This window comes from Coregonus clupeaformis, chromosome 13 (genome assembly GCF_020615455.1).
Source record: "Coregonus clupeaformis isolate EN_2021a chromosome 13, ASM2061545v1, whole genome shotgun sequence".
Taxonomy (NCBI): Eukaryota; Metazoa; Chordata; class Actinopteri; order Salmoniformes; family Salmonidae; genus Coregonus; species Coregonus clupeaformis.
This window is the reverse complement of record NC_059204.1, coordinates 40284847-40309183: the sequence shown is the minus strand read 5'-3', so window position 1 is coordinate 40309183 and position 24337 is coordinate 40284847. Positions and strand designations below refer to the sequence as shown.

The window sequence follows — 24337 nt, the reverse complement described above, 5'->3', positions numbered from 1 at the left end:
ACACACACATAATCCCTTCAGTACAGTAGAGTAACCCATTAAAAGCAGAACAGAGGGAGCGAGAAAGAGGAGAGAGAGAGAGAGAGACAGAGGTTAGTCTACTCGCCCACGTCCCAAAATGTTCAACCATGTTAGAGGAATCGAGGGCACTGCATCATCCCTCTGCATCGCTCAGCAGGATCACTCTCTACCCCTGTATGTCATTGTGTGTGTGTGGTGCATAAATACTGTACACTACACACAGGTAAACTACACACACCAGACATACAGTATGTAAATCACACAGGCAAAGACTACTATTTGGCTTGGGAATGATGCGAACATGCACACCATTGAGGACTGTTTGGATGCAGCGCAATGATTAAATAGTGCATTAAGGAAACTTGAGTTCACACAGCGGATTGTTCTCACGCTCCACTCGCTAATGTTTCCAGTTTGTCAGACAGATGTAGAAAAGCATAACAGCACATGAAACATGCACCACAAAACAGACAAGCCCAAATCTAGCAGGCAGGACAGAGCTGCTGCCAGGTGTACCTCAAACTCTCAGTATGTTCCCTCTCTACTGGCTGGCCCCGTCTGTCAATGACTGTCTGGATCACGTTCCACTGTGTTTACACTAGTGGTAAAGCTTGGACTGTATCCTAAAATACTCCCATTTCTCTCTTTATGAATACTCTGATGTGTTGAGACAGGCTTGATACAGTAAACCAGATCCCATTACCCAACCTGGCAACAACAATGGAGACTGTGGATACTCTGTGGTGTGCAGTACACAAACAAACAGCTGTAGAAACAAACAGGCAGTCAGCCCCTCAGAACAGCTGACTAAACTCCTATCCACTGGCTCAGAGTCTGTACACAGGGACAGGGCAGCGCACACACTACTCAGGTCACATGGTGCAGTTAGGGCCAGATGGTTCTACTGGTCGGGTCACGTGATCAGGACCAACTCCAGGACCTAGCTGTAGACTATAACTAGGACCCAGATATTTTCCTGGTCAGTTCACATGATTAGGAAAAGCGCCTCGTTCTATATACAGTGAGGGAAAAAAAGTATTTGATCCCCTGCTGATTTTGTACGTTTGCCCACTGACAAAGAAATGATCAGTCTATAATTGTAATGGTAGGTTTATTTGAACAACAAAAAATAAATTGATTTGCATTTTAATGCGGGAAATAAGTATTTGATCCCCTCTCAATCAGAAAGATTTCTGGCTCCCAGGTGTCTTTTATACAGGTAATGAGCTGAGATTAGGAGCACACTCTTAAAGGGAGTTCTCCTAATCTCAGCTTGTTACCTGTATAAAAGACACCTGTCCACAGAAGCAATCAATCAATCAGATTCCAAACTCTCCACCATGGCCAAGACCAAAGAGCTCTCCAAGGATGTCAGGGACAAGATTGTAGACCTACATAAGGCTGGAATGGGCTACAAGACCATCGCCAAGCAGCTTGGTGAGAAGGTGACAACAGTTGGTGCGATTATTCGCAAATGGAAGAAACACAAAAGACTCCCTCGGCCTGGGGCTCCATGCAAGATCTTACCTTGTGGTGTTGCAATGATCATGAGAACGGTGAGGAATCAGCCTAGAACTACACGGGAGGATCTTGTCAATGATCTCAAGGCAGCTGGGACCATAGTCACCAAGAAAACAATTGGTAACACACTACGCTGTGAAGGACTGAAATCCTGTAGCGCACGCAAGGTCCCCCTGATCAAGAAAGCACATATACAGGGCCGTCTGAAGTTTGCCAATGAACATCTGAATGATTCAGAGGAGAACTGGGTGAAAGTGTTGTGGTCAGATGAGACCAAAATGGAGCTCTTTGGCATCAACTCAACTCGCCGTGTTTGGAGGAGGAGGAATGCTGCCTATGACCCCAAGAACACCATCAAACATGGAGGTGGAAACATTATGCTTTGGGGGTGTTTTTCTGCTAAGGGGACAGGATAAATTCACCACATCAAAAGGGACGATGGACGGGGCCATGTACCGTCAAATCTTGGGTGAGAACCTCCTTCCCTCAGCCAGGGCATTGAAAATGGGTCGTGGATGGGTATTCCAGCATGACAATGACCCAAAACACACGGCCAAGACAACAAAGGAGTGGCTCAAGAAGAAGCACATTAAGGTCCTGGAGTGGCCTAGCCAGTCTCTAGACCTTAATCCCATAGAAAATCTGTGGAGGGAGCTGAAGGTTCGAGTTGCCAAACGTCAGCCTTGAAACCTTAATGACTTGGAGAAGATCTGCAAAGAGGAGTGGAACAAAATCCCTCCTGAGATGTGTGCAAACCTGGTGGCCAACTACAAGAAACGTCTGACCTCTGTGATTGCCAACAAGGGTTTTGCCACCAAGTACTAAGTAATGTTTTGCAGAGGCGTCAAATACTTATTTCCCTCATTAAAATGCAAATCAATTTATAACATTTTTGACATGCGTTTTTCTGGATTTTTTTGTTATTATTCTGTCTCTCACTGTTCAAATAAACCTACCATTCAAATTATAGACTGATCATGTCTTTGTCAGTGGGCATACATACAAAATCAGCAGGGGATCAAATACTTTTTTCCCTTACTGTAATTGTAAGGCGTCTAATTCAGGAGAGTGAAACCATATAATAAGAGTTCTGAGCCCTGATGGTGCAAACAGGAAGTGATGTCATAGTATGCTGACAGACAGACTCACCGAGCACGCCAAGACGGTAGTTCATGGTGACCACGATGACGTTGCCGTAGGCTGCGAGGATGCTGGCGTCGAACATGTTTCCCGCCCCCTCCATGTAGGAACCGCCATGGATGAACAACATCACCGGCTTCTTCCGACGGTCACGGATATCTGTGGCGAAGAGAGGGACATGGACACACACAGAAGTATGCACACACACAAAAGATGAGAGGATGAGAGAGTAGAAACACTTTAGATTCTGAGAAACAGATGACAACTTTTCAACTATCTACAAAAAACAATCCACAGAAATGTCCAAAGAGCCATTCACAAAAAATAATATATCCCTCTCTGCATACAGATGTAGGATCTTAATTTGATCACTCTTTTGTTGCTGAGAATTGTCCTGCACGGCAGGAAATGCAAAATTGTAGTGTATTCAAGGTCTAAAAAGGCTTCTAAAGTGTGCAATTTCCACTTGCCCTAAACAAACAATTGATCAACCCCTACAAAAAATGTCCATTAATTATAATCGACATAATAATACACATTTCCTGTTTCTCCAGGATTATTTACCTGCACAAGCAAACTGCCACAAATTAAGATCCAACATCTGTATGTGCCATTCGATCTCCCTTTTCTACTGTGGCCTCATCTCTAACTATATCCCCATAAGCTTCTTCTCCTCATTCCTGCTCTTCATACTGAACTGAGGCGACATTATAGGTTAAATAAATAGTGTTGATAGCTATAAGGTTGGAACCTATCCAGTCCTGTCTCTTATCAATGGTTAGCCATTTTAGATATTGGAACATCGTCTTAGTGTTGTTATGGCAGTCTGTATTTTTCTGTCCCCTCTTGTAGTGTTGTGGTCCTATCTGTAAGTTTCCCTGCGTCCCCTCTCTCTGTGGTATTATGGTACAGTCTGTAACTCTCACTGTCCCCTCTGGTGAGTTATGGTACAGTCTGCCACTGTCTCTCCTACTGCAGTATAATAGTACGATCTGGGGTTTTCTCAGGATCCCCCCTCTCTGTGAGGTACTGTGGTACGGTCTGTTGGTCTTTAATAAGGCAGAGCTGCCAGTGCTTCCCAGTTAGCCTAGCATCTGCCCTGTGGATAATTCATATGAAAGCCAGACCAAGTGGAAACATAAATAACAGCCACAGCATCTGTTTACCCCGATGAGCTTCTGGAGGGAGATTGGAGAGAGATGGGAAAAGAGAGAGAGAGAGATGAGAAAATACATAATGTAACTTAGAGAAAGATGGGAAAAGAAAAGAGACAGAAAGGAGAGCGAGAGAAAGAAAAGAAAGCGAGAGAGAGAGAGAGAAAGATACATGGTCCCTGAACAGAGACAGACACAGCGAGAGAGGGAGTGAGCGAGAGAAGGAGAAAGAGTAACGTCACAAGAAAATGGTGGGATGGGATGAGCTAGAACAAAGTTGTACATGGCAAGGTCTCTTCCCGGACACAGAGATGCATGTAGGAAAATTCACAAACGCGAGCACGCTGACACACAGAGACACACAGAGACACAGGCAGGCAGCTGCGATGCTGAGTCGCTATGGAAACTGCCTCTTCTCTCCCTAATAGAACCGCACCAGCCATTACATTGCATTGACTCACTCTGAGCCTGTTGCCGTGGTAACAAATTCTACTCACGTATTTGCACACCCGCCTGCATTGCAACCTGAATCTCAGGTTACACATGCACCAGAACGCATCACTCACCCACCACTGCAACAATGTACAATTTATCAATACACATACAGTCATCTTTTATAGAACATACAGTGCACTCGAGAGACTTGAACATTCACACACAATACACTAAAGCCCTGACACACACACACACTATTTTCCCATCTCTCCAACATGCATACTTATGCAACCAACATTGCATATGCACACACTCAGCAATGGAGTTCACACACACACACACTGCCACCCTCCATTCCATTCCATGTCCCTCTCTCTCCAGTGTGTTGTGAGCCTCTAGTGATTTCCCAGAGGAGATGTAAACAAGTTCAATTATCCCAGCATTACCAGGCCAGCAGAGCCCTGGGTGTGACGTCTGGCTAATGGATCAGCTCTCCTCTCTGTCACCAGGCAGTTACACTCCACAAGCACATGACAAATGACACACACACACACATACAGGGACAGAGAGGGACACTTAGCACTGGACTGGCGCTCATCTAGAGCAGCGCTAGGACACCTAGAATACCTGGAGCAGGAAATACTTTTCCCGTATCACGGAAGTTCAGCACCATAGCGCGATTGAAATGTAATGCATCGTTTACTGTGAATGCCGTCTCCGCGAACATTGCCTTTTAATTTCAGTCGCGCTACAGCGCTGAACTTCTGCGATACGGATTGAACCGAGCCCTTTGTCTCTGAGACTGTCGTTGTATGACTGTTGTGTGTTTGTGTGACCTCCAAAGGATGCAAGACAATTTCTTTCATTGTACACCCACATAAAGTATTAAATTATCTGTGTGAATGAGAGCTAAATGAATGTACACTGGGTGTACAAAACATTAGGAACTAATCTTTCCATGACAGACTGACCAGGTGAATCGAGGTGAAACCTATGATTGCCTTATTGATGTCACCCGTTAAATCCACTTCAATCAGTGTAGATGAAGGGGAGGAGACAGGTTAAAGAAGGATTTTCTTTGAGACAATTGCGACATGGATTGTGTATGTGTGCCATTCAGAGGGTGAATGGGCAAGACAAAATATTTAAGTGCCTTTGAACGGGGTATGGTAGTAGGTGCCAGGCGCACCGGTTTGAGTATGTCAAGAACTGCAACGCTGCTGGGTTTTTCACGCTCAACAGATTCCCGTGTGTATCAAGAATAGTCCACCACCCAAAGGACATCCAGCCAACTTGACACAACTGTGGGAAGCATTGGAGTCAACATGGGCCAGCATCCCTGTGGAACGCTTTTGACATCTTGTAGAGTCCATGCCCCGACGAATTTAGACTGTTCTGAGGGCAAACGGGGGTACAACTCAATATTAGGAAGGTTTTGTAGTGTAGCATTCGGAAATTACACTGTGTGCACAATTATTAGGCAAGTCAGTATTTTGACCATATCATCATTATTATGCATATTTCCCAACTCCAAGCTGTATAAACTGGAATGTTTATTGGATTTAAGCATATCAGGTGATGTGTATTTGTGTAATGAGGAAGGGTGTGGCCTAAGGAGATCAACACCCTATATCAAGGTGTGTATAATTATTAGGCAACTTCTTTTCCTCAGGCAAAAAAATAGATTTAACTGACTCTGAAAAGTCAAAAATTGTAAAAAGTATTTCAGAGGGATGCAGCACTCTTGAAAATGCTAAGATATTGGGGCATGATCACAGAACCATCAAATGTTTTGTTGCAAATAGTCAACAGGGTTGCAAGAACCGTGTTGAGAAAAAAAGACGCAAATTAACTGCCAAAGATTTGAGAAGAATCAAACGTGAAGCTACCAGGAACCCATTATGCTCCAGTGCTGTCATATTCCAGAACTGCAACCTACCTGGAGTGCCCAGAAGTACAAGGTGTTCAGTGCTCAGAGACATGGCCAAGGTAAGGAAGGCTGAAACCCGACCACCACTGAACAAGACACAAGAATGGGCCAAGAAATATCTGAAGACAGATTTTTCAAAGGTTTTATGGACTGATGAGATGAGAGTGACTCTTGACGGACCAGATGGATGGGCCCGTGGCTGGATCAGTAACGGGCACGGAGCTCCACTTCGACTCAGACGCCAGCAAGGTGGAGGTGGGGTACTGGTATGGGCTGGTATTATTAAAGATGAGCTAGTTGGACCTTTTCGGGTTGAAGATGGACTCAAACTCAACTCCCAAACCTACTGCCAGTTTTTAGAAGACACTTTCATCAAGCAGTGGTACAGGAAAAAGTCTGCATCTTTCAAGAAGACCATGATTTTTATGAAGGACAATGCTCCATTGCATGCATCGAAGTACTCCACTGCGTGGCAAGCCAGTAAAGGCCTTAAAGATGAAAGAATAATGACATGGCCCCCTTCCTCACCTGACCTAAACCCTATTGAGAACTTGTGGTCCCTTCTTAAACGGTCAATTTTGAGTTGTTTGTTTATTATTCTCACTTTAACAGATGAAAAATAAACAATGGGGAACTTTTCGTTTTTCATTTAGTTGCATAATAATTCTGCACACTAATAGTTGCCCAATAATTGTGCACACATAGATATTCTCCAAAGAAAGGCAAAACCTCACTTTTACTTTGTTAAATATTCAGGTTTGAGGTTTATTAACATTTTGGATTGACCGAGAGCACTGTAGTTGTTCAATAATACAATTAATCCTCAAACATACAACTTGCCTAATAATTGTGCACACAGTGTTTTCAGATCCCTTGACTTTCCACATTTTGTTACATTTACATTTTAGTCATTTAGCAGACGCTCTTATCCAGAGCGACTTACAGGAGCAATTAGGGTTAAGTGCCTTGCTCAAGGGCACATTGACAGATTTTTCACCTAGTCGGCTCGGGGATTAGAACCAGCGACCTTTCGGTTACTGGCACAACGCTCTTAACCACTAAGCTACCTGCCGCTCTACTTGTTACTTTATAGCCATATTCCAAAATGGATTACATAAATTTTTTCCACATCAACCTACACACAATACGCCGTAATGACATAGCGAAAACAGGTTTTTAGAAATTTCAGCTAATTTCTTTAAAATAAAAAACTGAAATACCTTATTTACATAAGTATTCAGACCCTTTGCTATGAGACTCGAAATTGAGCTTAGGTGCATCCTGTTTCCATTGATCATCCTTGAGATGTTTCTACAACTTGGAGTCCAACTGTGGTAAATTCAATTAATTGGACATGATTTGGAAAGGCACACACCTGTCTATATAAGGTTCCACATTTGACAGTGCATGTCAGCAAAAAACAAGCCATGAGGTCAAAGGAATTGTCCCTAGAGCTCCGAGACAGGATTGCGTCGATGCACAGATCTGGGGAAGGGTACAAAAAAATGTCTGCAGCATTAAAGGTCCCCAAGAACACAGTGGCCTCCAAAGTTTAGAACCACCAAGACTCTTCCTAGAGCTGGCCGCCCGGCCAAACTGAGCAAATGGGGGAGAAGGGCCCTGGTCAGGGAGGTGACCAAGAACCCGATTGTCACTCTGACAGAGCTCCAGAGATCCTCTGTGGAGATGGGAGAACCTTCCAGAAGGACAACCATCTCTGCAGCACTCCACCAAACAGGCCTTTGTGGTGAAGGTTCACCTTCCAACAGGCTTCGGGACAAGTCTCTGAATGTCCTTGAGTGGCCCAGCCAGAGTCCGGACTTGAACCCGATCGAACATCTCCGGAGAGACCTGAAAATAGCTGTGCAGCGACGCTCCCCATCCAACCTGACAGAGCTTAAGAGGATCTGCAGAGAAGAATGAGAGAAACTCCCCAAATACAGGTGTGCCAAGCTTGTAGCGTCATACCCAAGAAGACTCAAGGCTGTAATCGCTGCCAAAGGTGCTTCAACAAAGTACTGAGTAAAGGGTCTGAATACTTATGTAAATGTGATATTTCTATTTTTTCATTTTTAATACATTTGCAAACATTTCTAAAAACTGTTGTTGCTTTGTCATTATGGGGTATTGTGTGTAGGAAACAAACAACTTAATCCATTTTAGAATAAGGCTGTAACTTAACAAAATGTGGAAAATGTCAAGGGGTCTGAATACTTTCTGAATGCACATGTGCATTTGAGTTTGTTTGTGTGTGTATGTTCGTACGCATCTAACATGATGATGTACATGTTGCATTATGTGTGTGTCTGTGCACGTGTTCATGGTGACTCACAGAGGTAGGAGAGTAAATGTGTGTTTGAGCCACCTGCAGGACTCTCCAGGTGTACTTGTCTCCTCAGAGAGACATCTCACTAAGTGACTGACTCACATCTGGACAGACAGCAGGCTAACACGCCATCCAAACATTTCATTAAACTATTAACAATGTTAGTAACATACCCAATCACAGGGACAGCTTTTAGACATTGCCACACTTGTGGCATGCATGTAATATGCACATGTATATAATATTTACAGTTTTCAGAAAGTATTCACACCCCTTGACTTTTTCAAAATTTTGTTGTGTTACAAGTGGGATTAAAATGGATCTAATTGTCATTTTTGGTCAACTATCTACACAAAATACTCTGTAATGTCAAAGTGGAAGAAAAATTTACATATATAACAAATTTATGAAAGGTAAAACACTAATATATATTGATTAGATAAGCATTCACCCCCCTGAGACAATACATGTTAGAAACAACTTTAGCAGCGATTACAGCGGTGAGTCATTTTGGGTAAGTCTGTAAGAGCTTTGCACACCTGGATTGTACAATATTTGTATTTATTTTTTTATCTTCAAGCTCTGTCAAGTTGGTTGTTGATCATTGCTAGAAAGCCATTTTCAAGCCGATTTAAGTCAAAACTGTAACTAGGCCACTCAGGAACATTCAATGTCGTCTTGGTAAGCAACTCCAGTGTAGATTTGGCCTTGTGTTTTAGGTTATTGTCCTGCTGAAAGGTGGATTTGTCTCCCAGTGTCTGTAGGAAAGAAGACTGAACCAGGTTTTCCTCGCAGATTTTGCCTGTGCTTAGCTGTATTCCATTTATTTATTTCCTAAAAAACTCCCTAGTCCTTGCCAATAACAAGCATACCCATAACATGATGCAGCCACTACCATGCTTGAAAATATGAAGAGTAGTACTCAGTGATGTGTTGGATTTGTCCCAAACAACACTTTGTATTTAGGAAGAAAAAGTTGATTTCTTTGCCACAATTTTTGCAGTATTACTTAAGTGTCTTGATGCATGTTTTGGAATATTTTTATTCTTCCTTCTTTTCACTCTGTCATTTAGGTTAGTATTGTGGAGTAACTACAATGTTGTTGATCCATCCTCAGTTCTCATATCACAACCATTGGCCTCATGGTGAAATCCCTGAGCAGTTTCCTTCCTCTCCGGCAACGGAGTTTGGAAGGACACCTGTATCTTTGTAGGGATAATTAATAACTTTTTTCTTCTTTACACATCTAGCAATTGGTGCCCTTTTTGCAAATAATTGAAAAATCTTCCTGGTCTTTGTGGTTGAATCTATGCTTGAAATTCACTGCTCGACTGAGGGACCTTTCTATTAATTTAGAACATTTTCTACCAAAAAAATTCCACTTTGACATTATGGGGTATTGTGTATAAATCGTGACATTTTTTATTTGGGCTGTGACTCAACAAAATGTGGAAAAAGTAAAGGGGTGTGAATACTTTCTGAAGGCACTGTACATCATATATACAGTGGGGAGAACAAGTATTTGATACACTGCCGATTTTGCAGGTTTTCCTACTTACAAAGCATGTAGAGGTCTGTAATTTTTATCATAGGTACACTTCAACTGTGAGAGACGGAATCTAAAACAAAAATCCAGAAAATCACATTGTATGATTTTAAAGTAATTAATTTGCATTCTATTGCATGACATAAGTATTTGATACATCAGAAAAGCAGAACTTAATATTTGGTACAGAAACCTTTGTTTGCAATTACAGAGATCATACGTTTCCTGTAGGTCTTGACCAGGTTTGCACACACTGCAGCAGAGATTTTGGCCCACTCCTCCATACAGACCTTCTCCAGATCCTTCAGGTTTCGGGGCTGTCGCTGGGCAATACGGACTTTCAGCTCCCTCTAAAGATTTTCTATTGGGTTCAGGTCTGGAGACTGGCTAGACCACTCCAGGACCTTGAGATGCTTCTTACGGAGCCACTCCTTAGTTGCCCTGGCTGTGTGTTTCGGGTCGTTGTCATGCTGGAAGACCCAGCCACGACCCATCTTCAATGCTCTTACTGAGGGAAGGAGGTTGTTGGCCAAGATCTCGCGATACATGGCCCCATCCATCCTCCCCTCAATATGGTGCAGTCGTCCTGTCCCCTTTGCAGAAAAGCATCCCCAAAGAATGATGTTTCCACCTCCATGCTTCACGGTTGGGATGGTGTTCTTGGGGTTTTACTCATCCTTCTTCTTCCTCCAAACACGGCGAGTGGAGTTTAGACCAAAAAGCTATATTTTTGTCTCATCAGACCACATGACCTTCTCCCATTCCTCCTCTGGATCATCCAGATGGTCATTGGCAAACTTCAGACGGGCCTGGACATGCGCTGGCTTGAGCAGGGGGACCTTGCGTGCGCTGCAGGATTTTAATCCATGACGGCATAGTGTGTTACTAATGGTTTTATTTGAGACTGTGGTCCCAGCTCTCTTCAGGTCATTAACCAGGTCCTGCCGTGTAGTTCTGGGCTGATCCCTCACCTTCCTCATGATCATTGATGCCCCACGAGGTGAGATCTTGCATGGAGCCCCAGACCGATGGTGATGGACCGTCATCTTGAACTTCTTCCATTTTCTAATAATTGCGCCAACAGTTGTTGCCTTCTCACCAAGCTGCTTGCCTATTGTCCTGTAGCCCATCCCAGCCTTGTGCAGCTCTAAAATTTTATCCCTGATGTCCTTACACAGCTCTCTGGTCTTGGTCATTGTGGAGAGGTTGGAGTCTGTTTGATTGAGTGTGTGGACAGGTGTCTTTTATACAGGTAACGAGTTCAAACAGGTGCAGTTAATACAGGTAATGAGTGGAGAACAGGAGGGCTTCTTAAAGAAAAACTAACAGGTCTGTGAGAGCCGGAATTCATACTGGTTGGTAGGTGATCATATACTTATGTCATGCAATAAAATGCAAATTAATTACTTAAAAATCATACAATGTGATTTTCTGGATTTTTGTTTTAGATTCCGTCTCTCACAGTTGAAGTGTACCCATGATAAATTACAGACCTCTACATGCTTTGTAAGTAGGAAAACCTGCAAAATCGCCAGTGTATCAAATACCTGTTCTCCCCACTATATATACATATACAGTTGAAGTCGGAAGTTTACATACACTTAGGTTGGAGTCATTAAAACCCGTTTTTCAACCACTACACACATTTCTTGTTAACAAACACAATTTTCAAATGCCTGAAGGTACCACGTTCATCTGTACAAACAATAATATGCAAGTATAAACACCATGGGACCACGCAGCCGTCATACCGCTCAGGAAGGAGACGCGTTCTGTCTCCTAGAGATGAACGTAATTTGGTGCGAAAAGTGCAAATCAATCCCAGAACAACAGCAAAGGACCTTGTGAAGATGCTGGAGAAAACAGGTACAAAAGTATCTATATCGACAGTAAAACGAGTCCTATATCGACATAACCTGAAAGGCCACTCAGCAAGGAAGAAGCCACTGCTCCAAAACCGCCATAAAAAAGCCAGACTACGGTTTACAACTGCACATGGGGACAAAGATCGTACTTTTTGGAGAAATGTCCTCTGGTCTGATGAAACAAAAATAGAACTGTTTGACCATAATGACCATCGTTATGTTTGGAGGAAAAAGGTGGACGCTTGCAAGCCGAAGAACACCATCCCAACCGTGAAGCACGGAGGTGGCAGCATCATGCTGTGGGGGTGCTTTGCTGCAGGAGGGACTGGTGCACTTCACAAAATAGATGGCATCATGAGGTAGGGAAATTATGTGGATATATTAAAGCAACATCTCAAGACATCAGTCAGGAAGTTAAAGCTTGGTCGCAAATGGGTCATCCAAATGGACAATGACCCCAAGCATACTTCCAAAGTTGTGGCAAAATGGCTTAAGGACAACAAAGTCAAGGTATTGGAGTGGCCATCACAAAGCCCTGACCTCAATCCTATAGAAAATGTGTAGGCAGAACTGAAAAAGCGTGTCCGAGCAAGGAGGCCTACAAACCTGACTCAGTTACACCAACTCTGTGAAGAGGAATGGGCCAAAATTCACCCAACTTATTGTGGGAAGCTTGTGGAAGGCTACCCAAAACGTTTGACCGAAGTTAAACAACTGAAATGCAATGCTACCAAATACTAATTGAGTGTATGTAAACTTCTGACCCACTGGGAACGTGATGAAATAAATAAATGCTGAAATAAATAATTCTCTCTACTATTATTCTGACATTTCACATTCTTAAAATAAAGTGGTGATCCTAACTGACCTAAAACAGGGCATTTTTACTAGGATTAAATGTCAGGAATTGTGAACAACTGTGTTTAAATATATTTGGCTAAGGTGTATGTAAATTTTCGACTTCAACTGTATATAGCTGCACATCACTCTGTACAGTAAATATAACTCATTCTTTCTCATGGAGGTGTTTCTAAGCTTCAGCACCGGAGCCAACATGGCAGCTGGGGTCTGAACTGACCCAGTCAGACTGGTTCATCCTTAGGAGCAGGGGGACCAGGGGTTTGTCAAGACTTCCCCCTTGCCTATGTTTGTGTGGGTTTTGCTGCCCCTTTTTTATGTGATGGAGTGTGTGTTGGTGTAGGATGTGTGTGTGAAAGAAAGTGATGGAGGGTGATTGAATGTCTGTGTACATGTGTATGTGAGAGTGCTTGTAGGTCATATGTGTGTGTCTTCACGCATGTGTTAGTGCATAAATGTTCCCCTGTAGCTCAGTTGGTAGAGCATGGCGCTTGCAATGCCATGGTTGTGGGTTCGTTTCCCATGGGGGGCCAGTATGAAAATGTATGCACTCACTAAATGACTCAAATGTAAAAATGATAAGAGTGCATGTGTTAGTGCATGATAAGAGTCCATTTGTCCATCTGAGTGTGAGAACATGTGTGTATCCTTTTCCTCTCTAACCTTGCAGTGACAGTTGTGTATGAGCCTGTGTCCAGATGGGGAGAGCAGTCTCACTCAGCCTAAATCCCAGGCCTACAGGACCAACAATGCTTCAAAACAGTCCCTAAAATATTCTCTCTCTCTCTCTCTCTCTCTCTCTCTCTCTCTCTCTCTCTCTCTCTCTCTCTCTCTCTCTCTCTCTCTCTCTCTCTCTCTCTCTCTCTCTCTCTCTCTCTCTCTCTCTCTCTCTCTCTCTCTCTCTCTCTCTCTCTCTCTCTCTCTCTCTCTCTCTCCTTTTAACCATAGCAATTAGAGAAGGTGTGTGAGAGACAGAGAGAGAAAGAGATCAAGAGCAAAAGAAAGAGAGATAGTGAAAAAAGGTGAGAGAGATGATAGATGAGTGGAGTATGTCTGTCTATATCAGTCTACATGGTATAAAATTATATATTACGTATGTGTATATTATTACACTTATTATATTGAGACGATTACAATTACCGAGATAAAAATAATAATTGTGATTAAACTTATAGACACAAACAAATAATATCAGTTGGTTATTCAATTTAACTATCCCCTCCAAAACTTTGAAAAATACAACAAAAGGGTAAAACATGCAACAAAAATACCTTCATCCCTGGGTTTGTTCATTGTAGACTCATCGTGTTTTTTTGTGAGCGGACCTAAGGTTAAGAAAAAAGGGGAGGGAAAAGAGAAAAGAGAAACTTCAAAAAGATTGCACTTTGCTGAAAAATGAAAAACTAAAAAGTGAACAAGAAAACAAGAGGAGAAAAACAACAGAGCAGGAAGAGCATCCCCGCTCTCATTTTCAAAAGACTCCGAAACAACTGTAAGCCAAAAGTAAGAGAGCATTACAGATACAGCTTGTCCTGTGGAGACAACTAGCCTGTTTCACTGCACAGTACCTAGTCAAGAGCTGCCTGGTCAACGACCCCAGATAACATTTCTCATTGTTTTTCTCTTCCTCTTCTCTTCCCATTTATTCCCTACACGTTAGTGCTTTGTAGAGGAAAATCAATGAAGAGAATCAAGCCATCATTCTTTGCCGTCAGAAGGCAGGCAGGGGAATGCCAACCCATCACGGAGCATGTGCCCACTTAGCCCAGTGCTGCAGCCCTCAGGCTACAGGGTATCTGGGCCCTCTACACCACATCCATGGGGACTGGTCTGCCAACTACACTGAAGGGGATGACTAGGGACACACGCACACTCAAGAGACGTCAATGCACATGATGAGTGTCTCTCCCTCCTCCAGTGTAACTCTACAAGAAGCCGGCCAGGGGGTGGTGGTTCAGTATTTACACAGCCATGTGAGGGCTTCTGACAGGGCCCCCCTACGCCAAGGTCACAGAGGTGGCCCACATTAAGGTTTAATGGTAACGGCGGTTAAACGCTCCATAGGGGACAGACAATAACAAGCATTATCAGAGTGACCCCCCGCCCCACTGGCGCGCCGCTCTCTGTAAGCCTGGCCGATATGGATCCTGTTCATTTCTTTATTGTCTCCATCTGTCAGTGGAGCGCTACATGACCGGCCCAATCACTACACAGCTTTTATAGTCCCTCTCAATCACTGTTAGCATTTAGCACGCTATCCTGTCCACACACACACGGTGTGCTAATAACATTGTGCCACCTGGCATGCTAGCTATGCTAACAACATACTCTCGCTTTATGGTGTTTACGACACTCCCTACTAAGCACACAATGGTTGAATCATTTCAATGAATTTACAGTGCCTTGCAAAACTATTCATCCCCCTTGTCGTTTTTCCTATTTTGTTGCATTACAACCTGTAATTTAAATTGATTTTTATTTGGATTTCATGTAATGGACATACACAAAATAGTCCAAATTGGTGAAGTGAAATGAAAAAAAGAACTTGTTTCAAAGAATTATAAAAAAGAAATAACGGAAAAGTGGTGCATGCATATATATTCACCCCCTTTGCTATGAAGCCACTAAATAAGATCTGGTGCAACCAATTACCTTCAAAAGTCATGTAATTAGTTAAATAAAGTCCACCTGTGTGCAATCTAAGTGTCACATGATCTGTCACATGATCTCAGTATATATACACACCTGTTCTGAAAGGCACCAGAGTCTGCAACACCACCAAGCAAGCGGCACCACCAAGCAAGCGGCACCATGAAGACCAAGGAGCTCTCCAAACAGGTCAGGGACAAAGTTGTGGAGAAGTACAGATCAGGGTTGGATTATAAAAAAATATCTGAAACTTTGAACATCCCAGGAAAACCTGTTTCAGTCTTCCAGAGATTTGAGACTGGGACGGAGGTTCACCTTCCAGCAGGACAATGACCCTAAGCATACTGCTAAAGCAACACTCTAGTGGTTTAAGGGGAAACATTTCCATGTCTTGGAATGGCCTAGTCGAAGCCCAGTCCTCAATCCAATTGAGAATCTGTGGTATGATTTAAAGATTGCTGTACACCAGCGGAACCCATCCAACTTGAAGGAGCTGGAGCGGTTTTGCCTTGAAGAATGGGCAAAAATCCCAGTGGCTAGATGTGCCAAGCTTATAGAGACATACCCCAAGAGACTTGCAGCTGTAATTGCTGCAAAAGGTGGCTCTACAAAGTATTGACTTTGGGGGGGGTGAATAGTTATGCACGCTCAAGTTATGCACGCTCTTGTTTGTTTCACAATTAAACATATTTTGCATCTTCAAAGTGGTAGGCATGTTATGTAAATCAAATGATACAAACCCCCCCAAAATCCATTTTAATTCCAGGTTGTAAGGCAACAAAATAGGAAAAATGCCAAGGGGGGTGAATACTTTCGCAAGCCTCTGTATGTTGCACCAACGTGGAATAGACGTTGAATAGACATCTGTGCCCAGTGGGTCCTCTCTCCCTGTGTGTTGGCGATACACTCTCATCTATCAGACATAGTGTACTCTCTGTTGGTGAGCTAGCAGCTTTATCAGACTCACAGTGTGCTAACTACATCTCTCCGCTTGTCTTCTGATGGCTCCCTCATAAGGTGCTAACAGCCTCTGTCACACTGCGCCGCAAATACGGAGACAGATCTATTGGCAAAACGCATCGCCAACACTCTGCACTGGTGTATGAATGGCTGCTGGAACAGGGACACACCCAGACCACCAGCACTGCTCTCTCTCTCTGCTCTCTCTCATCATTACTAGAGTGCTTCCTCAATCCTCATATGAAAGTGCTTTTTTATAGGGGGAGCGATTAATGTTGACCTGATTCCCTTCCGCCCACAGTCCCCCCGGTGTAAGGGCAGTTCCAGTAAGGGGGTGGGGGTGAGGGGGGTGAGGGACGATAGGTAGACAGCCTGGTAATGGAGGGGAAGGAAGATTAGCCCCAGTCAGCACTTTCCCAGCAGCACTTTAATACCACACCTAACCGCTTAATGGAGAACACAGTGATTTCATACCTGCTCTAATACCCATTAAAGAGCTTAAGCTGCACACAGAGAGCAGCTCCGCTGAAATGGAACCTGTCTCCCTTTGAAATGGAGTGGCAGACTTCAGTTAAAGACTTTGCATGGGCGTAATGCTTCCTGGAAGCCCAAGTCTGTCTCTGTGATGGGAGAGGAGGCTCAATCCGAGATGATTGTTGGATGTGTTTTCTTGAGATCTGCTGTGCTGTCAAAGGAGGTTTTTGTGTTGGAGGAGAAAATGTGTTGTGCTGGAGCACACTTTGGGATGTTTTCTGCAGTGCATTTTGGGATGCGACAAGCAGGTATGACAGTGTTGTTTACTTACAGAGACATGGCTCTGTGGGGAGAGAAATAAACAGGTTTGTCTGTGTTCAGTGACGGTGTCAGCATGTGCAGTGGTGCTGCATGGGGCTGTAGCTGGGGCCTTCTCTCACAGCTAATTGACAGAGCCAGTTCTACAGAGTTCTCAGCTCCATGCTGACAACCATCCACTTAGAGTAGGCGATAGTTACAGTACCTATACACCTGCTTCAATGGCTTGGCGATGAACAAGATGTCTGAGAATGGCCAAGAACAACATTATACACACATCCATCCTTGAAACACTCTCAAATACTCCACTGGACATACATCATGAACACACATATACCATACTGCAGTATGTACATACATGCCTCGTTTTAATGGACAACCTCATTGTCACTTTCCTCATCTCTCAGCCATCACTCTCACTCCAATGAACTCATTGATACATTTCCAGGAAAAGGATGTTGTGTGGAGGCACAACAAGTCTGGTAAAGAATGGTAGGCATCTCTTTTGTCTGCATACTATTGAGCAAGAACAGTGTTGATAGATTTGAAAGCTTTTCCTTCGTTTTCCAGTCAGGTCAATAAGGTCAAAAAGCAATTTTCATTCTGATGATTTTACCTCAGAATTCTTCTGCAGTTTGCCCCCTGATTCTAGCACCATTTATAAAGTGAAATTGGCACTAAACAGATACAGCCAGGATCAGCGATGCAACCAAAAGAGTGAGAAAAAAAACACATCTTACGCATAATAAATCAACCACACTGAAAAAAAACACGTCTAAAGAATTTTAACAAGTTTGATTTGAATATATGTGCAGTTGAAATGTAGCTGGTTCAACAGTGGTACAGAGTATCTATTTCAGCCCTTACATGTGCTCCAATTAGGAGCTGGGCAGCAGACTGACTGACACATGATGTAATGGGCTGGCGTTCAGTGAAATCCAAATGGTCCACAGATTATCATTTAGCTCAGCTCCTGTCCTGTCCCCCTCCTCCCAGTCAACACTTTCTCCACGGTTGAGTGAGCGTGGAGCGGCCTGAACACAAGCTGCTGTCTGCAGTCCTTCTCCATTTCCCCAATGTGTCATGACCATACTGTGCTGTGTGTTTGACGAGGTGTCAGACACAGCATCATGCCCCCACCGTGCTTCTCCAGTGGCTCACAGTGCTCACAGTTCCATTCCCATACCCCCCCTCCCTCCGTCCATCCCTGGCTCTGTGGCCCCGCATGCTGAAATATGTTTTTTAATAAAGAGCCTGGACGGTAAATGGCCAATCCGCTAGCGATAAAAATGAGGGATCTGAGGCGCTTGGCTAAGGAGCGTCTGGAGGAAATAGGAATGCAATGACACAGTGCTCTCGCCGAGCAGGCTGACGGCTCATACAGTACAGGGGATTCTCTACGTGAGGGACCCAGGCACAGCTGGACTAAACAGAGACCCTGTGTGTGTTTTTCTCTGACATTAGGTCAGCTTTGTTTTCATTATTCTAAAAAGCCATTTGAATTTCATTGGAGTTGAGGGCGCAGCAGGCTACATAGCGGCCTGGTGGGGGAGGACATGGAACTGATTTGCATTCAGAGTCTGTGACCTCCTCTACCACAGCCCGCATAGAGAGGAGGAGGGAGGGGGGATGCAAAGGGAGAGGGAGGGAGGGAGGAGCTCAGAGAGCAGAAGGGGTTCTGTCTGAGTATTTCCTCCTTCCATGGTTTTACACTTAAAATTGGGCAAAAGGTGTGATGTGTGGTTTCCTCTGTGCTCTGTGAGTGTTGGGTCATTCTGAGGCCTCAGATTCAGGTAGAAGGTGGGGGTACATTAGAGGGACAGTCAATAAGGGGGATACATAGAGTGGTGCACTAAACAGGCCTTGGGTATGAGGGATATGGAACTGTCAATACTGTATGAACTATATCTGCTGTATGGACATGGACATTTTTTATTTTGACTTTCAAGAACACTCAATTCTTTCACACACAAATAAGCACCCAGAAAGTAATAGATGGGGACAGCGACAGGCCTGTGTGAGCAGTGACCCCTAACAATATGTGACAGAATATGACAAGAATACATGCCTCATGTAAAAAACACACTCTCACTCACAGACAGGCACTCCTGTACCATTGGGAATAACCAAATCACACACACTCAGTTTTCCTCCCAAGCAGGATACCCCACAGCAACTTGACATAGAGTATGATTTCAGCCAATCACAAGCTGTCACGGATTCAGCCGAGGCTGCCCCTCCTCCTTGCTCGGGCAGGCTTCGGCGTTCGTCGTCACCGGAGTACTAGCTGCTACCGATCCATGTATCTATGTTCGACTTGTTTTGTCTTTATTGGTCACACCTGTTTCCCATTATGTAGTTATGTCTTCCCTATTTAACCCTCTGTCTCACACTGTGTGTTGTGGGTGTTTCGGTTGTCGTTAGTGTGCGGGTTTGTTCCCTCCCTGCGTGGAGGTTGTTGTTCATTCTTTTACCTTCGAGTAAAGTACGCCTTTTGATTAGCTCTGTGTCCTGCGCCTGACTTCGCCTACCGCATTACACTGACGCCTTGGCACAAGCCAATAGCAGGCCTTCCAATTACAGTAATCTCCCCTTCTCTCCAGTACTTAGACAGTATTTAGAAAAGATTTACAACATAACTCACACTACCCTATTTATACACTATTTAGGATTCAAGGTGCTGCCTCACTTAACAAAATGATTAAACACAATTAACCAACAGGATGAAAAATGTCTGTTGGCCAGGCCGAGCTAGAATCCAGCAGTGTTTCTGGTCCCCCTCGTTTCCCATCCCAGCCCAAAGCTCACTTTCAAAGGCATCCCCCTTTTGTGTACATGGAATTAGATAAACCTTCAGTTTCTGGGCTAATTAGCTATGGAGTTGTATTGCACTAGGCAGGAGCTAGCAGAGGTGCGGCTGCTACAGTATACAACGATGTCTCATTTCCCCCGAAGAACAATCCTGATCCAATTTTCACCAGATCAAGGGCTGCTGCGATAGCAAAAATATAATAATTTGTTTGAGGTTTGTTCTTGCATCAAAGGCAATTCACACGATAGCAATTGACACTGCAGAATAACTATATATTTATTTATTATTCATATCAGTCCCCCCCCTCCCCCTCCCCCCCAAATCATCATCATCCTCCCAGTCTACATGTATATTATACTCAGGAGCATCAAATTACTCTTGAGCACATACCATCTTTTTGTTTGGCTGTAGAACATATTGATCGGATTAAAATTGAAATTAATTTGGAATGCTGCCAAGACGTGGCCTGGTGGATTGTGATGTCACATCCTTCTCAGTGTACTGCTGAGTAGACATTACAATGGGATTGCGACGCTCTAACTCTCTGTTACAACGCCCCATAAACAGGGAAATATGCATGTCGGCTAAATGTAGACTGCAGCCTAAGCCCATTACTTCTACTACACTGTGTGAGCTGGGTTTTGATATGTAATGGGGTGAAGCAAAGCCCAATATGTTACTACAGTAACACTATATAGGCGTGAAATTTATTTAGGTCTATAAAAAGGGTCTCTATTGTGAGGTCAGCGTAACAGTATTTCATATCCATAGTCCAGGGGGATCAACATAAAGTATCTACTGCAATTCTGTGTGGAGTGAGTTTTGTGAGTCAGTACTGTGTGTGTATGTGTTTGTCTGTGAATGTGGCTTATGTTAAAAACTACCTGCTAATTAGCTTTACTTAATACAGAACAATCTTTGAAAATAAATCCTTCCCTCTCCAAATGTGTTTAATTGGTCCTGATTCAAGAGAATATTGAAGTTACACTGCTATGTTCCATTATGCTTTTATTGAGTGAAAATAAATCAATGCTTGGAAAATGTATCAACTACAAGGGGGCAGAACTTGTCAAAAGAAAATAGCAAAATACTCTTTATCCCTCTCCTTAAAGCCACAATCCAGAGTCTGCACTTCAACCCAACAGCAGCCCCAACTCTGGTTTGGGTTATGCTACGGTAAGGCAGTTGTATATCATTAACTGAAGAAAAAAAAACATGAAACAGCAGGAAATCTTACAGATTGTGCCTTTAAGTTATTACGTCAATCTTCAGCATTAGATTTCTTGTCACATAGAATGTAATCAGAGATCAGCAGACCCCTGTCAGAACGCTGCTTGATGCAGATGGAAAGGCTGATCTGCTGAGGCAAGCACTTCTTATTGAAATGATTGGTTCGGGGCAAATAGTGGGAACCAATGAGGCTAGGATTCTCAGGCACTCTATTGCAGTGATGCTTTGGGTCAACCAATTATGACAATCTAATGTATAGAGGGTGACTTCCATGACAACCAAGGAGATGAGCTATCATTTGTAGCATATGGAAAGTCTCTCAACCTGATCCTAGGTTCACTGTGCTTACTGGTTCCTGAGCTAAGCATGTTAACATGTCATACCTACATTATTATCTTCAGGAAAGGAATTTACCTTTGGGGGGTGTGTGTGTGTGTGTGTGTGTGTGTGTGTGTGCGTGTATTGGTGTGCTGGTCTTGAAAATAATTATATGAGTGCTATAAATGGCTTATTAAATGGGTTAACCCCAAACAGACTGGCAACACTGCCTGAAATCAGATTATAGCTAATGCTCAACTCCAGTGAGATTCAGTACACAAAGGATTTCAGGAGCACAGCTGAAATTCTCAGAACTGAATGCCCTTGATACAAGCAAGCACACTGGGCAGCCTAAAATGGAGATACAAATCCCATATACAGTGGGGAGAACAAGTATTTGATACACTGCCGATTTTGCAGGTTTTCCTACTTACAAAGCATATAGAGGTCTGTAATTTGTATCATAGGTACACTTCAACTGTGAGAGACGGAATCCAGAAAATCACATTGTATGATTTTTAAGTAATTAATTTGCATTTTATTGCATGACATAAGTATTTGATCACCTACCAACCAGTAAGAATTCCGGCTCTCACAGACCTGTTAGTTTTTCTTTAAGAAGCCCTCCTGTTCTCCACTCATTGCCTGTATTAACTGCACCTGTTTGAACTCGTTACCTGTATAAAAGACACCTGTCCACACACTCAATCAAACAGACTCCAACCTCTCCACAATGGCCAAGACCAGAGAGCTGTGTAAGGACATCAGGGATAAAATTGTAGACCTGCACAAGGCTGGGATGGGCTACAGGACTTCTTGGTGAGAAGGCAACAACTGTTGGCGCAATTATTAGAAAATGGAAGAAGTTCAAGATGACGGTCAAATCACCCTCGGTCTGGGGCTCCATGCAAGATCTCACCTCGTGGCGCATCATTGATCATGAGGAAGGTGAGGGATCAGCCCAGAACTACACGGCAGGACCTGGTCAATGACCTGAAGAGAGCTGGGACCACAGTCTCAAAGAAAACCATTAGTAACACACTACGCCGTCATGGATTAAAATCCTGCAGCGCACGCATGTGGTCTGATGAGACAAAAATTGAGCTTTTTTGTCTAAACTCCACTCACCGTGTTTGGAGGAAGAAGAAGGATGAGTACAACCCCAAGAACACCATCCCAACCGTGAAGCATGGAGGTGGAAACATCATTCGTTGGGGATGCTTTTCTGCAAAGGGGACAGGACGACTGCACCGTATTGAGGGGAGGATGGATGGAGCCATGTATCACGAGATCTTGGCCAACAACCTCCTTCCCTCAGTAAGAGCATTGAAGATGAGCGTGGCTGGGTCTTCCAGCATGACAACGACCCGAAACACACAGCCAGGGCAACTAAGGAGTGGCTCCGTAAGAAGCATCTCAAGGTCCTGGAATGGCCTAGCCAGTCTCCAGACCTGAACCCAATAGAAAATCTTTGGAGGGAGCTGAAAGTCCGTATTGCCCAGCGACAGCCCCGAAACCTGAAGGATCTGGAGAAGGTCTGTATGGAGGAGTGGGCCAAAATCCCTGCTGCAGTGTGTGCAAACCTGGTCAAGACCTACAGGAAACGTATGATCTCTGTAATTGCAAACAAAGGTTTCTGTACCAAATATTAAGTTCTGCTTTTCTGATGTATCAAATACTTATGTCATGCAATAAAATGCAAATTAATTACTTAAAAATCATACAATGTGATTTTCTGGATTTTTGTACCTATGATCAAAATTACAGACCTCTACATACTTTGTAAGTAGGAAAACCTGCTAAATTGGCAGTGTATCAAATACTTGTTCTCCCCACTGTATGTAAATGCTAAACCTAGAAGTCAAGTGACTCCCGAGTGGCGCAGTGGTCTAAGGCACTGCAGTGCTAGCTGTGCCACTAGAGATCCTGGTTCAAATCCAGGCTCTGTCACAGCCGGCCACGACCGGGAGACCCATGGGTGGCGCACAATTGGTCCAGCTTCGTCCAAGCTAGGGGAGGGTTTGGCCGGAAGGGATGTGGGTTCGTTTCCCACGGGGGGCCAGTATGATTTTTAAAAAAAATTTTAACATGTATGCATTCACTAACTGTAAGTCGCTCTGGATAAGAGCGTCTGCTAAATGACTAAAATGTAAAATGTAAGTCTCACAAGTATGTGCAAAATATTGTTTTCCGAGCACACAGAGGAGAAACAAACACAGCCCAGTTGAGTCAGACAATAAAGATGATCTTGTATATACATACTTTGGTCTAGATTTACTGTTGTCCCTTGCCAAGACTGAACGTTTATTTTGTGTTTCTATGTTCTTTAGTCCATTCTGCCATTGAAATGTCTCAACAATCCTCAAGCCATGCGTAAATATACTTACTCTACAAATGTGGACACACAGTGAGGGAGTAGCATAGCTAACAAACACTGGCCTTTTCACTGAGCGTATACTTCAATAAAGTGATGGGGGGGTTGATAGTTACATATTATTTTGGAAGATGTTATATCGATACTTTTGACTCCAAGGTTGTTGTTTTTTGTTGCTAGGTAGCGTTAGCTAGCGCTAGTCGGCTGTACCTGAGCCGAAACCCCAGTATTTTTAATCCTATAGCTTGTTATCCATCTTATTTTTAAATAGTGAGCCAACATTTTTTCAGCACTTTTATTTCCATGACTGATCAAAACACATTTTCTCATGGCTCTCGCTCGTCCCTCTGCAGCAGACATATAGTGAGCAATATGTTTGGAACATCAAATCGCAATACATATAGAA

At 43.5% G+C, this 24337-nt stretch overlaps 1 protein-coding gene across 2 annotated transcripts in view; it reads right to left on the bottom strand.

Annotated features, from left to right (window-relative positions):
• The window catches only part of LOC121579459 (neuroligin-2-like), a 95386-nt gene that overhangs the window by 47026 nt on the left and 24023 nt on the right, over positions 1–24337 (bottom strand). Inside the window, exons 3-4 of one of the 2 annotated variants that reach the window (XM_041894061.2) lie at positions 14068–14121; positions 2692–2841 (exon numbers count right to left, since the gene is read on the bottom strand). In XM_041894061.2, the coding sequence (XP_041749995.2) occupies positions 2692–2841; positions 14068–14121 (204 nt within the window). The remainder of the gene's footprint in view (positions 1–2691; positions 2842–14067; positions 14122–24337) is intronic. The other variant, XM_041894060.2, reaches the window with a different exon arrangement.